The sequence below is a fragment of the Tetrahymena thermophila genome (assembly GCF_000189635.1).
Source record: "Tetrahymena thermophila SB210 genomic scaffold scf_8254402, whole genome shotgun sequence".
In the NCBI taxonomy this organism is placed as follows: Eukaryota; Ciliophora; class Oligohymenophorea; order Hymenostomatida; family Tetrahymenidae; genus Tetrahymena; species Tetrahymena thermophila.
The window spans coordinates 241,400-259,376 of NW_002476185.1; the positions used below are offsets into that span (position 1 = coordinate 241,400).

General features: G+C 23.6%; 6 protein-coding genes across 6 annotated transcripts; 3 read left to right on the top strand and 3 right to left on the bottom strand. All coding sequences in view use genetic code 6, as the record gives it.

Moving 5' to 3' along the window:
- Positions 1-468: 468 nt before the first annotated feature.
- On the top strand, positions 469-1,869 carry TTHERM_00658810 (concanavalin A-like lectin/glucanase family protein; the record flags this gene model as incomplete). Its single annotated transcript, XM_001024082.2, has 6 exons — positions 469-542; positions 613-1,177; positions 1,279-1,375; positions 1,436-1,530; positions 1,606-1,700; positions 1,755-1,869. The coding sequence occupies 6 exons, from the start codon at positions 469-471 to the stop codon at positions 1,867-1,869; spliced, it is 1,041 nt and encodes a 346-aa protein (XP_001024082.2).
- Positions 1,870-2,184: 315 nt separating this feature from the next.
- On the bottom strand, positions 2,185-5,504 carry TTHERM_00658820 (peptidase M1 family protein; the record flags this gene model as incomplete). The annotated part of the gene is made up of 5 exons (XM_001024083.3): positions 2,185-2,761; positions 2,824-3,418; positions 3,588-4,138; positions 4,221-4,593; positions 4,814-5,504. The coding sequence occupies 5 exons, from the start codon at positions 5,502-5,504 to the stop codon at positions 2,185-2,187; spliced, it is 2,787 nt and encodes a 928-aa protein (XP_001024083.2).
- A 552-nt stretch (positions 5,505-6,056) lies between these two features.
- Positions 6,057-6,584, bottom strand: TTHERM_00658830 (hypothetical protein; the record flags this gene model as incomplete). The annotated part of the gene is made up of 1 exon (XM_001024084.1): positions 6,057-6,584. The coding sequence occupies one exon, from the start codon at positions 6,582-6,584 to the stop codon at positions 6,057-6,059; it is 528 nt and encodes a 175-aa protein (XP_001024084.1).
- Positions 6,585-6,911: 327 nt separating this feature from the next.
- On the bottom strand, positions 6,912-8,477 carry TTHERM_00658840 (ATP adenylyltransferase; the record flags this gene model as incomplete). The annotated part of the gene is made up of 4 exons (XM_001024085.3): positions 6,912-7,574; positions 7,742-8,107; positions 8,179-8,345; positions 8,408-8,477. 4 exons carry the CDS (start codon positions 8,475-8,477, stop codon positions 6,912-6,914), a joined length of 1,266 nt encoding a protein of 421 aa, XP_001024085.3.
- Positions 8,478-9,529: 1,052 nt separating this feature from the next.
- Positions 9,530-12,207, top strand: TTHERM_00658850 (ENTH domain protein; the record flags this gene model as incomplete). The annotated part of the gene is made up of 8 exons (XM_001024086.3): positions 9,530-9,561; positions 9,696-9,815; positions 10,020-10,098; positions 10,194-10,536; positions 10,766-11,170; positions 11,233-11,609; positions 11,665-12,091; positions 12,194-12,207. 8 exons carry the CDS (start codon positions 9,530-9,532, stop codon positions 12,205-12,207), a joined length of 1,797 nt encoding a protein of 598 aa, XP_001024086.2.
- Positions 12,208-14,178: 1,971 nt separating this feature from the next.
- Positions 14,179-17,620, top strand: TTHERM_00658860 (CAMP-dependent kinase catalytic subunit; the record flags this gene model as incomplete). Its single annotated transcript, XM_001024087.2, has 8 exons — positions 14,179-14,245; positions 14,999-15,153; positions 15,534-15,673; positions 16,629-16,879; positions 17,029-17,116; positions 17,213-17,283; positions 17,351-17,447; positions 17,524-17,620. 8 exons carry the CDS (start codon positions 14,179-14,181, stop codon positions 17,618-17,620), a joined length of 966 nt encoding a protein of 321 aa, XP_001024087.2.
- Between the last annotated feature and the right edge of the window lie 357 nt (positions 17,621-17,977).

A 17,977-nucleotide genomic window follows, 5' to 3' on the forward strand; every position in this document is an offset into this window, starting at 1 on the left:
TAATTACAAGCCTTATGTCATTTTTTTAGTTACTTTTCATATTATAATTTAAAATATTTCTTCTTAAAATATTCTCTTATTAAGAAACACCAAATAATAATTGAAATTAAAATATTTTAATTAAAGTGATGAATTGTTTAAAAAATCTATATTTTTTATGCTTAATTTATATTAAAGGTAAAATATTTTGATAGAAAAACCAAAGAAATTTATTCATTAAGTTGATAATTTGATTGCTTTATGAATTCATTCTGCTAATACTTTGATAAAAAAGTTATGCGTTAAAGTAAAAGAAAAGACCAATAATAGCTGCTATTGATTATCGTTTTTCAAAAATTATCTTAAAAATTTGTTTGCTCTGAGATTAAAAACAATTAGTAATATTTTTTGGGAATTAAAGATTTGACTAATACTTTGTGAAGCTTATAAAATATTAATCAAAATAGCATTAAAAGATCAAAGAAGATAATGAAAAAATAATTTTATTTATTAATTTTGTAATTGATAGTATTTTCATTTGCATATGATGTAGAAGATTTAAGGTAAGATAATTTTAAATTTTCTATTTCACTATTAAATGAATGAAGTTTAAAATATAATTTATATATGTAGAGGTAAATGCTTTTAAATAGAAAGGTCAGTATGCTTGGGAGACTTGAAAAATGAATTAGGCTTAGAGAGCAGTGAAATAAATTTAATAGGAGAATATAAATTCGATGATTCATATGGAATTGATACTTCTCAAATGAAGAATGATATTATAAATGTGCCAAAAGTAGGACCTTAATAAGGAGGTTAAGGCTATTCCGCATTTTTTGATTAAACTGGAAATACGACAACTACAATCAAACACATTCCTTAGTATAATACAGAGGATTTCAGTTTAAGCTTTTGGATTTTTTTGATTTAAGATAACAACACAGGTGGTTGGAAGACTATTCTTCACAAAGGATCTACCTCATAAGAATTAACACCTTCTATTATTTTGTGGCCTAATTCACGTAGATTTCATATAAGAGTTAGTACAGATAATAACTGGAATGAAGATTTTGATTCAAATGGGCTTCTTCCTATCAGGAGGTGGACTTAAATAACATTAACAATGTCAACTCAATTAGTTTAGTTCTATATTAATGGAATTCTAGATAATTAGTTGATTTTAAAAGGATAATTAAGAGTAATATTTCTTTATTTTTCAAACAAACTTCTCAAAATACTTTAATAGAATTTTAGAAAGAATTGTTATATATTTGTAACTATATTATAAATAAATAAAAGCATAATGATGGTGATTTCCATATTGGAAGAGATGGATGGCATTCTGGACCCATATTTTATTTAGATGACTTAAAATTTTATAAAACCATTTTAAAAAGTATTAAAATTTATTTATTTACACCCAAAATTTCACGTAAACTAATAATAATAATTTTAGAATCAGAAATAGAATCACTAACTTACCAGCCATTTTCTTTTATTTCTGGTGATTCTTATGCAAAGTTAGGCTGTCTATCTTGTACTTATTAAGAAGTAATAGCAATACAATTATTTTTTTATATCTTAATATTTATGAAACTTTTTAATGTTTTTAATTATAAAACAAAGGCTCTAAATTCATGCAAAGATGACTATCATTTATGTACATTTAGTGAAATTTATGCAGGAGCTTACTAAGTTGCTAGAATTTAAGGGTGGTTTAGGTAATAAAAATATTTATTGCTATTTTTTAATATAAATAATATCAAAAATAATAGAGCCAGCATGTATTTTTGGACTAGAGTAGACCTTAATTCCGGCTAAATGTTAGATGAAATGAAAGACCCAAATGTAAATAAACTAGGAATTTGTTGTATTAATAAGGGATTTTGATATTGTAAATAATGAATGAATATGAATTAATTTTATGGGAAGTGACTTACTTGTAAAATAAAAATTATTTATTTATTTATTTGTAATTATTAAAATAATTTAAAGTGAAAAAAAGTAATTAATTAGCTTTGTAATTAATAAACTCTTTCATTTTCTTTATTTTCTTTGTTAAACGATATTGAGATAATATAAATTTATGTACATAATTGAAAAGACATTGATTTATTTACTTTTTATTATAAGTTTAAATAGCAATTTAATAATTTCTTGCTTATTTACTTAATCAAGTTAATTAATTAAAAAAATTTATTAAAATCATTGGTTGTTGTGGAAAAATTGAAGATTTTAACTTGCCTAGTATTCATTATACTTTAGTAAAATGTTTTATTATTCTTCAAGTTTGCTATAGCTTGATTATAAGAGACTTCTTAGTATCACAGATATATCAGCTTTGTTCAATAAGTCATCCACTTTTTTTAACAGTTTATTTATTTCTCCTTGCTTTGGGAAAAGCTTTTGATAGAATTTTTTAGCATATTCAGAATTTGCTTCATTAAAAATTTTTTCTAAAACTTAGAAGAAAGCTTCTGAGAGAAACTCTTAAATTTACTGATTAGCAGGATTGTTAAATGCTCTCATTTAAAGAGATATTTCATAAATCGCAGTCTAATCCTGATAGGACTTAGATTAAAATTTATTCCAAATCTCCATGAGCTCATTAAATTCGTATTCGCAAATTTCACAAAATTATCTGTAAGTAATTCCTGATTTGAGTCTTTAATTGATAAAATAATTTCTTTCTTCTTTAGTAAAGTATCTATTCTAAAATATGTTCTCAATCGTTTAAATTAAAACATAATTATTCCATCTTTACTTTTTCAAAGGTTCATATCTATTATTTTATTAATTTACAAACAAACAATGTAAAAAATATTGTAAAAAATTTGTAATTACTAATTCATAATCCAGCTTTTCATGATTTCCTGTGCCTTAATTGAAGAACCAAACCATGATATTTTATCTATGATTGCAGTAACTATCATTGGAGAAAGTTCAATATTCTCTATTTTCGACAATAAATGATAAAAGACCTTCTCAGATTCAATTTTTTATATTGAATTTGGCAACATTTCAATCAAATTGTACATTGACTCTATAGTCTAAACAAAAATATTCTCACTATTATGTGCTTTATCAAGTATAGCTAAAAAGCTTTATATAAATTACTGTATTGCTAATTTTCCTAGTTAAACTTCATTACTAAAATGTTACAGAAGAATAATTTGAGTTAATTCATCATCTATTGAACAAAAATTGCTTAAAAAATTAAATCTAGAAAAGTCATCTAACTCAAATTAAATATAACTGTGATCTTCATAATTTATTAGAACACATTTTAATTAATTATTTGTAGAATTCTAATTAGAATAACCATTCCTGACAGATTATTTTTTATTAAAATCAACGTGCATCACTACTTATTCGGAAGAAAAAAATACATCCATATCTTCGTAATCTCCAGTAAATAAAGGCTAATTATATAGTCTAACTATTTATATTTAGAGATAAATTAAACAAATTAGCATTTTTTTGCTTATATTTTAAATGATGATTATATTCTCAGTTCAAAAAAAAACTTTTAAGTAAACAGTTAAAATTTTTTGCTTTTTCTGGCTTAAAATATTTAATGAAATTAATAAATAGAATTAAAAATTTACCTTTGAAGGATTGAAATCTAAGATAAGGATGATTTTTTTCATGGTATGGCTTTTGGAAGAAGGTAATAGTATTTTACAAAATATCTTATTTAAATGAAATCACATTAAAACTAGGCTTACATATGTATTAATCTATCCACATCTCTATATTAAAATTCTCAAATTTTTTATCTTGTTTTAAAACTAATTGTATCATTGAGAAAAAATCATGCATGCTTGCATTTTACCACTAATAGCGTTAAAAATATAAGTGCAAGAAAGATTAGAATGATGGTAGTCCAATTAAAAAAACCAATTGCTTTATTATTCCTGCTCCTTTAGAGTATGTAATACTATCATATATTTCCATAGAGACATCAGTAGATTCTATTTCTTAAGCTATTGAATGAGTGCTCAGCTTTGAATCTTGGTTAAATCCATTACTTTTATATTCACAGAATTTGATCCAAGGATTCATGTATTTTGTCCTAAACTCATCGACTTCTGACAAACACAAATAGCTAATGTAAGTAGCAAAGCTCTCATTTAACCATATATCATTCCACCATTTCCTTTAAATTAAAAAGTTAATAATTTTGTAACTATTATTAAAAGCATATATGTATTATTTATTTTTTAATGTATAAAACTTACATAGTAACTAGATTTCCAAACCACATATGTGAAAGTTCATGAAGTATACTTGAAGCTCTTGTAGTGTGAATATTAGTTGATTTTTATTCAGTAATAAGATAATTTTCAGTGAAGCAGACTAGTCCTGGGTTTTCCATTCCAGCATAATGAAATTGTGGGCAAAAGACTTAGTCATATTTTTAATTTGAAAAAGGATAAGGTGTTTAAAAGAAATTTTCGAAGAAAGTCAGTCCATGCTAAATTATAAAAGAGATTTCTTCCATTTAATTTTCTAATATTTACCCTACTTAAGCTCTTGAAAATAATCTCAACTTAATATTTTAAGCTTTGTTTTGACCATATTATATGTCTCTTTCTACTTTAGAAAGATCTCCTATTAATAAATATTAACGTTTTAAGTTAGCAAAAAGTAACAAAAAACAAATTAGTAAAAATAAATATCAGTAAAATAAAATGATAAATTTGCAGTTACTTGATTCCATTTTATATTTAAATTAAACCCTAATTATTTTTTCTGCTAATTTTTATATAATTTATTTTAATTTGCTCACCTTAAAATTAATTTTATCAAGTAGATATAAGTAATATTTTACCCATTACAAACGAAAAAAGATAGGTGCTGATTAGGGGAGTTTATTCAAAATACCAACGAGAAAGTACTACTTTTGAATCCATTGATTATTTTGAATAGGCATCTACGTATCCTTGGAAATTCTCCATTTAAATTGAAATTACTGTCCAAGTTTGAGGAGCATCGATAAGCAAAGAAAATTTAGCTTTTATATCAGGCTAATCAAAGCATGGAAATACCCTATGAGCATTATTAGTAGGAAAAAGTGTATAAATTAAAGTGTTATTTTAATAATTATTTTTAACAGGGTGAGTAACTTATCTAATTCCTAGTCCATCGTTGTGAAAATTTCCTTAAAAAATTATTTCTACCACATTCTACTACATTTTCAGCTGATCTATATTTATTTTAATAAAATTATCATGCCACATATCTTGCTGCATGATAATCTCTTTGCCATTAATAACTATTTAGGAAATCGATTTTCCAGCATAATCTAGAAGAATATAATCAATTTAACTATTTTCATCGATCTTTGTTTAGTTTTTGCTTAAATCAAAATCAAAATTTATTTTTATTAAACCATCAAAAGTGCGTTAATTTTCAAAAAAAATGAAGTGTAAATTGTAAGAAACATTTTTAACTAATTAGCTCCTTAACTCTGCATATTTCTATTTGAGACATGCCCTATTTTTATTACTCTAATTTTCCATTTTACTTTGTATTCCCCTTTTTAATAAATATTTTTTATAAATGCCCTATTAATCTTACTTCTATTTTTCTTTTATTTATTTGAAATGATTTATTTTAACTTTCTTTGATTAGAAGATCAGCACATTAAAATTAATAAACTAAGTGTACTCACTCACTCACTCGCTCAACAAGCCCAATAATACAATAATTAACAAATACTAGTCTACATAAAAATGATATTTGAAAGCTTTAAAATACATAAGTAATTTCTTTAATTAATTTAGTTGATCATTGTTTTAAAATCTATAGTACATCTCAATAAATAAATAAATAAATAAATACAATGGTGATTACACATATATTGATAAAAGTGAATATTTAATAGAAAAAATTGTTGTATGATTGCTATTTTGCAATTAAATTAAGAATAAATAAGCTAACACAATATTTTTTATCTAAATCTGTGTGTGTCAGTGTTTATTTTAAATTTAAAATAATTAAGAAGATATTAAGTAATATACTTTTTTTATTTTTTTATAAACTTAGAGCTTTACTTTTGAAGTAATATTCTATCAATTTTAAAGATAGCTTTGTAACATATTTTTTATCTCTCCCATAACTTGAACTCCTTATTCGTCGTTCGATTCTTTACATTAATTTAATTATTTTGTTGCTAGTTCGACTAGACTTTTTCCTTCAGGCCCTAAAATATTCCTATTTGCCCCTTTTTACAAAAGAAGCTAAGTAATATGTACATTTCTATGCGATATTGCCATCACTAAAGCAGAATCATTATTTGGTTTTACTACTACGTTAAGGTTTTGAGGATAATTTAAAACAGCTTGAGTTAATTTATCTTTTTTGAATGCTATCGTTAAAATCAAAATGGTAGTCTCATACCCACCAGCATCAAATATTAAATCAGGTGAAAATCCTTCATTGATAATCTTAAGTATTTCTGTTTCATTCTCCTATACAACCCATTCTGTTACAAGATGAGCATACTTTCTTAACAAAGCTTATATATCAATAGGAGGTTCTACTTTTTCCTCTATTTTAACTGGTTATGGTTTTTTACAGCAACAACAAAGGCATCCCATCTCTAAAATAGTTTATAATGTTAAAATTAAATGTTTGAAATATTTTTTTGCTTTTGCAAAGTCTTAATTTATGATATAATTACCAAAAATCAATCAATAAAATAGCTAAAGTATGTTTCTTTAATTTTTGATTTATAAATCTAATAGATAGATATTTTGATTACTGGAACACAAATTTGATATTTATTCTATTGCTAGAAAATTATACTTTTTATTATAAAAGCTTGTAAATTAATATGTTTTATTTAATTTTGCTTAATTTTATCTAACTCAATTTTATATCAAATATTTAAAATAACATAAATACAAAATAATTATTTTATAAATTCAAAGAATTTATTCTGATTTAATAGGCTCATGCTCTTTTTAATGAATTAATTATTATTATTCGTTGCACTCTTAATTTTCAATTTATTATAACAAATATTGAGATTATATGGCTATCTTTTCTTTTTCATCTATTTCAACACATACTTCTTTCAATAAATCGAATGGATTAATATGGTCGTTCTTTTAAATTTCTTAGAAAGATTTAAGTAAAAAGCTTCCAGTAAAGCCCATTCCATTAATAGCTATATAGGGAGATGATTCAGTTTTTTCTTATTTTCGAATTACTATTAGCATAAAGTTATCCATAACAATCATGTTGTAGGCCTGTTTTATTTTTTAACTATCTCCAGTTTATTCTAAATTTTTTAGTATTTTCATGCAATCTATATAACACTCTTAGAGGTATTCCCCATAGCTTTCTACAGATTCTTCTTCTTGCATTTATCTCAAAACTTTTATTATGTGCTTAAACTGAAAAGGCTCATACAAAAAGTATTAGCATTCACTTGGTTACTTCCTAGCTCTCTTATGCAAAATATTTAAAATAGGAGTATCAGCTCTTGCTTCATATGGCATTACTTACATATGCTTATGTTGTTAACTTGCACCAGCATCAGGACCTGAGTTGAAAAACCAGAATCCTTTCAATGTTAATAAAACCTAAAATTTATTTATAAAATGATTTTTTTAAAAACGAGATAAATAATTTTCATATTTAGAAAGAGTGCAGACAAATCAAGTTGGCTTTAGCAGGATAACATAATTTTTTATTCATTATTTAGCAATTTATCTAATGAAATAATTTTGTTTAAACATTCAATTATTACCTTATGAGCAGCAGAAAAATCGTTTTAATTAATAAGAGAGTTCTGATATTCAAACTAAGTTGTAACAACTAACATATGATTTTTAACAACAGCATATTTATTAAAAAGAAGGGTATGAGTTTTAGAAAGCTCTTAAACAAAAAGCCCATCTTCAAATGGAGGTAAAAAAGGATTTGATGTTTATCCACGAGAAGAGCCTAGTGGTTTCTTATCAAGATCTTTAAGTACGCTAAAATTAAAAACTATGCCATCTTTGCAAATTTTAATTCTTTTTATGATGCTTAGCTAAATTATACTTTTCTAGTTGCTTTATATTTTATTAATTGTGCTCTTCATTTTTTTGTATTCAAATTAGAGGGGATACATCTTTTTTTTTGATTGATTTAAAAGGGTGTTTACGCTAAATAGAATCAAACATTTTAATTAATAAAAAATACTCTTGGGAATATAAATCTCTAATAAAATAGCGAGGCACTAAGCCCAACAATGCTCAAACCTATTGCAAATGTGAACATCTTTTTAGTATTCTCATTTACATACTTTTCGTAAGAAATTTTTAGATCTTAAAGTTTACTGCTCATTATATATGCTTAATAAATATTTACTATTTAAAGATATTAATATTAAATGAACTGAATCTATTGATTTCTTTTAATAATTTATTACTTTTCTAGAAATTTTACTCATGTAATGCTTAAAAATAATCTGTTCTACTTTTTTTTGACAGAGTTTTCATCAGAGATCATCTATTTTATTTATAAAAAAATATAAATTAAAACTACTTTATAAATTTCCATTAATTTTATTTATGCTTTATGCTATGATAAAATTTAGTTTATTTTCAAAATAACTTTCCAAATTCTTACTCTCATTTTCTCATTAAATGATTAAAAAATTTCAAAAACGTCAAAAAATAAAAGTTTCTAATTTTTTAATTGTTCTTTAGTTTATTTTTTAGACTTTTGAACTTTTCAGTGAAACTTTATGCTGAACATATTATTACTATAAATATATTGGAAAATGAAATATGTAAAAAATTAGGTTTATTCATCCCTTAAACATAGAAATTCTGAAAAGATTAAACCAAGAAATTGATTATTTTTTAAATTTCTATTAAACTAAATTTATTAGTATGAAAATTAACATAGACTCAAGCTTATAAGTAAAATTTATATAAAAAATCAGAAATTGTCAATATAAAGTAAATATATTATCTATATTAATTAACACAAAATTTAATTATCTGAATTACAATTAACTAGTAATATACATACATATATTTATATAACAGGAAAATAAATAGACTTTAACTTCATATCCTGTCTCCATAAAACAACATTTGAATTACTTTAATTAGTCCAAATTTAATTGAATTTAAAAAGCTTTCCAACTGAAAATATTAGTATTCGATTCATAGAGACATAAATTATTTATTAAGGAATTATAAAAGCAATATCCCAAAAATATCCATAAATAAACGAAATAAATAGAGCAAGTGGTACAACAATTAAATAAAGAGCCAATAATTATTCCTAAACATCTATCTATCTATCTTTTATTTTATTTAGATAGCAAAAAATCATCAAAAAATTTATTTAGTTAAAATGAGCTATCAAATTTCATCTTACCATCATAAATAAATAAATAAAAAGTAATAAAATAAATTTGGAAAGTGTGAAAAGTATCATTCAAATAATAAATTAAATTATAAAAGAAAGAAAGAATTTATAAAGAAATTAAAAAAGAAGATTTTTCAAATAAAAGGAGAGATAACAAACAAAATCAATAATGGACATTATTAAAAGAGCAGCTTAGGAATTGTATATATAAACTTCCTTTTAAAAAATAAAATAATATTTCAATGATGTGGTTTCAAAGCCACGAAAATTGGATAAATATTATTTTATCAATTAAACGGATTAATCAACTTAAAGCATTTTTAATTTATTTACAGAAAAGATAGAGTCAATAAGACAAGTTAGATTGAAAAGCTTTTGTAAGAAGCTACAAGCAAAGATAACTGGTAGGCTCATCCTAAAACTTTAAATACAATAGCTGAATATACCAATAGCAGGTATTTTTTTTCTTTTAATGAAGAAATTCTGGTTTTTTATTTTTCGTTTTACTAAGGAATCAAGTAACAGTTACTTGCTAAACGAATTATCAATTTAAGTGTTTATAAAAAATGTTTAGTTTAAAATAAATTGTTGTTTGACTGGAATTATTCCTTTTTACCATTTAAGAGTTTAAAATAATTATTCTTTTAATTAACTTATAGTGAAGAATGGAACATTATTTCTAAATACATTTGGGAAAAGCTTTATAAATCAGATAAAAGCTAAATAGTTACTTTTAAGGTAAATTATGTTGCAAATTTGCAAATATATTAATATAATTGATGATTTTGCACTAATTTTCTCTAAATGAATATATTTTTTGATAAAATTAATAGACTCTCGTCTTAATTGAGCACCTTCTTAAAAATGGATCTCCAAGATGTATTATGGAATTCAAAGACGAGCTTTATAAAATCAAGAAGCTTTAAGATTTCAAGTTTTATGAAGGAGGTGAAGATAAGGGTTCTGGTGTACGCTAAAGATCTAAAAATATTGTAGATTTGTTGACTGATGAAGATAAGCTTGACCATGAACGTTAAACAGCAAAGGAATTAAGAGAAAAAATGAATAAAGTTAATTACTCATCAGGTGCCTATGAAGGAATGGGATCTAATACATATGGTTAAAGCCAAGGTGGCGGTTCAAAGTATGCTGGTTTTTCAAGCGATACCTATAAAGGTAAATAAAAATCAACATTAATTAAAATAGAATTAAAGACTAAGATATATAGATAATAGCATTATACAAAATTTTAGCCAAAAACGTTATCTTTCATTTTTATGACTGATTTTCTAAACAAAAAAAAAATAGAAATTTTTATTTCAGTGCCAATTAATTTTTAACTGATTATATTTTTAAAAATAGAAAATTTTATTTTAATGAATATTTTGTAATTTAAAAAAAAAAGAATCTAAATACTAAGGTTTTAGCTCTAAAGATAATGTCCCTGCTTATAAATAAGGAGAATCATACGACACTACAGAGTTTAAGGGGCTTGATAAATATAGAAATAAAGATAAGAATGAAAATTAAGCTACTACTAAACCTGTTAGTGGTACCCTCAAAACAGAGAGCAATTCAACTCAAAAAGAAGAAGAATAAAAGAAACCTTTCTCAACTTAGCTAGCTCCTCTTCCTAAACCTGGTGAAGTTAAAAGCGTTGGTTAAATTAAAATAGCTCCTCCTGGTTAAAAACCTTAGCAACCAACCACTACTCAACCTACATAAGCAACTCAATAATAAAATTTAATTGAATTCGATGAGCCTGCTCCAGTTCCTGTTCCTGTTAATAACTAAAACAATTAAAACAAAGGTATTTATTAAAAATTATTTCCTTTATTATTTGAAAGTATATTTTATTTTTATTAATAACAGATGATGATTGGGATTGGGGAAGTGCTACTACTGCTCCCAAGCCAGTATAAAACACAGTCCCTCCATAATAGCCAGCTGTTTCTCAATAAATTTATAATTAGTATCCCAATTATCCTTAACAATAGCCTTAACCTCAATAATAACCAACAGGATTTAATTTATACTAACAACCTGCTTATCAACCATAATAAACATTTAATCCTCCTCCAGTTTAGTAGTAGGTCTATAAACCACCTGTTTAATAACAAAATAATGATTTTGATTTATTTTAATCTGCTCCTGCTGTTAATAACAATAATAACAAACCCTAATAAAATAACAACAAATAAGAAGTAGACCTATTTGGGGATTTCTAAGGTTCATAAAATTAAGGCTAAGTAAAATATTTCTATTTATAACCAATATATAAAAATTTTAATTTTTTAAAAAAAGGAACAAAAGAATTTTACTAATGACGAATTCAATTTAATTGATTTAGGAGACATGAAAAAAGAAGCTGAAAAAAAGTAAAAGGAAAAGGAATAGAAGAATCAATAAAGTAATGAATTTGGTTTCTCTACTCTGAATACATAATTAGACTCTTTGCATATTAATCAAAACACAAATTTATACAATATGTCATAAGCACCTCCTTAGTAATCAAATTATGCCGCTCTTAATTAAATCAACGTAGGCTATGGTGCAAATTAATAAGGATATGGAATGCAATATGGTATGTAGGGAGGTTACGGCGTTCCTCCTCAAGGATATGGAATGTATCCTCAAAACCAAATGGGAATGGGATATGGAACTCATCCTCAAGGTATGGGTTATGGTTAACCTCAGCATTAAGGTTACGGAGCTTAAGGATACACAAACAGTAAATATTTATTAATATATTTAGAAATTCAAAAAAAAAATTTTTTTTTCAAAAAATTGAAATAAAGATAAATTTTTATTCAAATATTTTTAAATAATTTAGATTTCAAAATGTGAAGAGAAAAGTAATGGGAAATTGAATACTATCTTAGTTTATCAAAAAGGATAAATTTTGGAGTATAAAATATAAATTTGAGTTAATAAAAGTTAATAAATGAATATTAATATTAGAATTTTGATAAAATGTCCAAATAATTGTAATAATTTAGTTTTTATAATAAAATTTTCTTGTATATTTGTCTGGTTATGGATCGGAATAAATAATTTCAAATTTTTTTTTTGCATTTCTGACTTCAATATATTTTCATAGCTTTTTATTGAGCTAAAATTAACTTTCCTAAATACCCTCAAATTAATTTATATTTATTAAACTAAATTACATCTATTAACAACGTATTTCAAAAAAATTGCTATTTTTCACCATTAAAATATTCATTTGTTAATCTAAAACTTCTTCTTACTTAACTTTAAATTTAACCTCATTTAATTATTGGCTGAACTTTTTTTCTTGAAACTGAAGCTATTTCTTAATTTTTTTTAAATTTCTACCAGTTACTAACCTAAATTTTTAAATATTATATAAATCAGTAAACTAATGTGAGTGACTTTGTTCTTGAAAATAATCATATATTAAAATTTAAAAAAACGTAAAGTTTCATCAACTTTTTCATCAAGTAGTATTGTTTTAAAAATAAATTCTACAATTATTTAATTTTAAAAACTCAGAATTCTTTGATCAATAATTAAATACAATATTAAAATATATTTTTAAAATCATTATCCATATATTGATAGGCTATATTATAAATTTGATTATCGTGAGTTTCATAAATTTTGAAACAAGACTAGGCTTATTTAATTTATTAGGCAAAATTTTAAAAATAAATAAAATTTTATTTCATAACTTAAAATTTTTAATAAATAAAAAAAGCATAGGGCTGTGGTATTTATTTATATAGAAAAATGATAAAAAGCAATTTAATTATTAAATTTAAGAGATTAGTTACTTATATAGGATAATATTATTATATTTATATTTACTAAACCAAAAGCATTTTTAAATAAATGCTTTGCTTATTCTATTTATTATTTATTTTTTTTAATGTTTTTATTACTCTTTAATATTTTTAAAAAAAACTATTTTTACCTTTTAAATACACATTTACTGTTAAAATAGATGTGAGTTGATAAAAAATTGAAAGAACCTTTAAGTATTTTTTATAAATGCAAGTTATAGATATTAAAATTAATTATATAAATTAAAGTTAACAAAAGAGACTTGTGAAGTAGAATTTTAATAAGAGAGGATAAATAGAAGATTCTTTAGAAATTATTTTATGTCAATGAATTTATTCAGTCCTTAATTTTATTTTAAAATAGAATAAACTAATGTATAACTTAATTTCAGACTATTGTGGCTATTGCTCAGTATAGTGGTAAAATTAAAAATAAAAAAGGTTCATTATTTTATAAAATGATTGGCTGATTAGAGTTTTAATATTTTGAAGTTAATACCGAATTTTTTAATCAGCTTTATCAAAAACTAAAAAACTAACTAGATGAGACTAAAAGATAACTAAATAAATGAATATAAAGCCGTCAAGCATTGAAAGAAAATATTAAACAATTTATAATTAACTATTGTATTTAAATCAAGTTGAGCGCTGTCAATAATTAATGATTCTTATTGAATTTTAATTCAGACTACTATGAGTGAATCTATGAAGATAGAGAGAAAAGAAAATAGATAGATAGGCTGCCAGATAAACAGATGTTTTTTGTTTTTTTTAATTAATTTAATTGTTTTTTAATTCAAGGGAATAAATAAATTTCGAAATAAGGCAATAAATTATAATAAAAATAAAGAAAGGCTAACAAGAAATAGGGAAGAAAATAAATAAAAAAAACTCAAATCAAAATAAAATAAAAAAATAAAAACAGAAATTCATAACTATAAATAAACAAGTCATCTAAAATAACAAAATAGTAATAAAATAAAAAAGCAAACAGAAAGAATCATTTATTATTATGGAAGGATTTAAAGCGAAGTAAGTAAAATTGACCGAGTTCGACGTGATGAACACTTTGGGAACAGGTAATTTAGTGTTCAATTTTTAATTTTGTCAATCGCGTTTTAAGAGCTGACAAATTTGACTTACACAAATAGTAATTTTCTTCTCCCAACTCCTTTTTTAAATTTAAATATCTGGTTAATTGCATCTCACTCTAAGCAATCCATAATTGAAACTAGATTTTTGTTTCAAACAAATGTTTTAGTTTGCCAAATCGTTTTATTTAACTTGAACCTCTCAGATGTCTAGAGCAGTGATAGGTATATTCCTTTCAGAATAGGTACTGCTTTTGTGCAAAAAGCCTCGTTTTATATTAAAAATAAGGAGATATACTCAGCTAGTTCATACCTGATCGATTCTTTATATAAAGCAAGAAAGAACTCAGCCAGCTAACATTCTTACATTCATAATAAAATAAAGAAAAACGAAGCAGAAAATAGGAATCAAATAAAAAACTTTAAAGCAAAGGCAGCATGCATCAAAATTTAATCGTATTTGAAAAGCTGTTTTTGCATCCGACTCAAAATCAAACCCTTATTTTATTTTGAAGCCTGATCACCCTGTTGATAAAAAATAATTTCTCCACTTTTTTACTGTTTTGTGAGAGTAGCAAAAAGCAGTAGTAGAGCATTAATAGATGTATTTATACTACAAAAAAACGAGGGTTTAGAGTGAAGAGTGACAGAGTATTTTGAAAGAGAGAAGGAGATAGAATACCATTTTAACTCAATAAATATCAAACTACTTAGTGTAACATTTTTTAATATGATAAATAGGTTCATTCGGTCGTGTTCGTCTCGCTAAATAAAAATCAACTGGAGAATATGTAGCTCTTAAAATGCTTAAGAAAGCAGAAATATTACGTTTGAAATAAGTAGATCACATCATTTCTGAAAACACAATTTTATCAAATATCAACCATCCATTTTTGGTAAACCTCTCAACATTTTATTTACATTAATAAGTTGTAATTTAACTACACTTAGAACAATTTTTTAGCACAATAATCATTTACTCAATAATCTTTTAAATAAATAAATAAATAAATAAAACAATCCAATGATCTAAGTAGCTAATAATAAGTAAAAAACCCTTAAATACTCTTTTAATTTTAGAAAAGAGTCTCAATTAATAGTATTGAATAAATTTTAATGATAAATGAGATAAGTACATTTAGCTATTTGGATTATGTTTGTTAGAAATTAGTTTTTATAAAAAATTTAGTTAATCGATAAAAATTTATTCATTCATTCATTCATAACACATTTAATGATAATTCTTATATTTTAAAAAATAAAACTAAAAAAATAGATTAAAATGATTGGTTTCACTTAAGACGATAGATTCTTATATTTTGTTCTTGAATACGTTGCAGGTGGTGAACTTTTCACATACTTACGTAATAAAGGAAAGCTTGATAACCCTGAAGCCCTCTTCTATGCCGCATAAGTGTACATATTTGTTTGTGATTTGCTTTCATATGATAATCATTTTGAAACATAATAAATTAATTTGAAAATAAGGCTCTCCTACTTTCTTCTCTAATAAATCTAATAAATGAGCTAAAATCAATCCAAAATATTTTTTTAGAATAATTTAAGAAAGAATACAAATATTTTACCTCGTCAATATTTTTACCTAACTAACTAAATAAAATAACCTAAAATAGAAACAAAGAAGCGATATTTTAAGTTATAAAAAATTAGCATAGTTTTAAATTTGAGTAGATCTTTAAAAAATATCAATTTTTTTAATTTGTTAATAAAAATCACTTCATTAAAACGAAATAGCATTTAAAAAACTAAAGTTAATCATTTATTTAATAAATAATTTTTAAAGCGAAAATACATAAAATTAATTGTGCTAAATATTTATAAAATATTAATAGACATAACGTTAAAAATGCATTTTACATTTAAATCTTAAGATAATTAAAAGTATAGGAGTAAATAAAATTTTTAAGGTTTTAAAAATGATTATTTAAAGAATTTCTAAACTTTTAAGCATGTAAGTTACAGAAACAGCTTCTTAATTTGATTTTAAATATGAAAAGAGTTTAAAACATTAAAAAAGGAATTGAAATTATTTAATTTGTATCAATTTAATATAACGAAAAATAGAAAGTTAGAAACTGTAAATTGATCAATCAATATTTAAAATTAAATAGCTGAATAAATTATATTTAAATCAAATAAAAGTCCTAGCTAGATCCAAAAATTTAATATAAGTTGAATTAATTATTAAATAAATAAATTATTTAAAAATTGAGAAATAAAAACGGATTTATTTATTTATTTTTTGAATTAACAAAAAACTCTCCAAAAATTTATAACAATTGATATAATTTTAATTCCACTATTTATTATAAATATATTAATAAATATTTTTAATTTTAATCTTAAATAGAGTTAGTATGTTTGAGTATTTGCACAATAAAAATATTGTGTATAGAGATTTAAAGCCTGAAAATATTTTAATTGGATCTGATGGTTACTTAAAATTAACTGATTTTGGTTTTGCTAAATATTGTGATTCCCGTACTTATACTTTATGTGGTACACCAGAATATCTAGCACCTGAAATCCTTCTTAATAAAGGTCACGGCAAGCCTGTTGACTGGTGGTGCCTTGGTATCCTAATTTACGAAATGCTTGCTGGTAAATTAAACTTTTTATTATCAACATCATAAATAAATAAATAATACTCTTTATTTTTTAATTATTAAAAATACTCTCCAAAAATTAAATAATTTAAATGAAAAATTGTAAGCCATTATTTAAAAATATTAAAATAATTAATTCTTAAGGTATTGATCCTTTTAATGATGAAGATCCTATGGCTATATATCAAAAAATTCTCAAAGGAAAAGTTAAATTCCCTCGTAACTTTGATAAGTAAGCAATCTAAATAACTATAATTAAATTCTTATTTTCGAAATATTAATCTCATAGGCATATTTATTTTTAACATATTTATGATTATTAAAACAGGAATGCTAAGAGTTTAGTAAAGCATTTATTAGTAGCTGATTTGACAAAGAGATATGGTAATCTTAAGGGAGGTAAATAAATAACTATATTTTAAAAATAGAGGATATATATTTAAATAATTAATTAAATTTCAAATAGGTGTAAATGATATAAAAACTCACAGATGGTTTGCTGATATGGACTGGGATGCTCTCTTTCACAAAAAAATCCCACCAACTTACAAGCCTGTCGTTAAGTAAAAACAATTTTTTTAAATAAAAAATGTGTAATTTTAATTTGAAAATAAATAACTTCCATTTTTAAATTAATAGGGGAAAGGGTGATACATCTAATTATAGCTCATATCCTGATTCTACTGAATTGCCTAAACCAATTAAACCTGCTGATGATCCTTTCATTAACTGGTGATGAATGAAATTCCTATGAGTGACTTGGTTGATAAGTATTTGTATTGTTGAATGTAAAAGTAATCAATCAATTTATAATGAATGAATAAATAATAAATAGTAGAGTTTCAAAATTATTAAGAACTAGCATAGCAAAATTAATTTTAAACATCATTAAAAGTAAAAGGCAATACATACATACGATTTCATGCATTCAATTCATTTAAGAACCTAATTATAATTATCATTCAAAAATTCAATTAATTTATTGATTAATCACTCATATTGAAAATAAATAAATATTTTATTATGTAAAATTTTAACATTCAAGTAAGTAAATAATACGAACGATAAAGTAAATACACCAAGCATTATAATT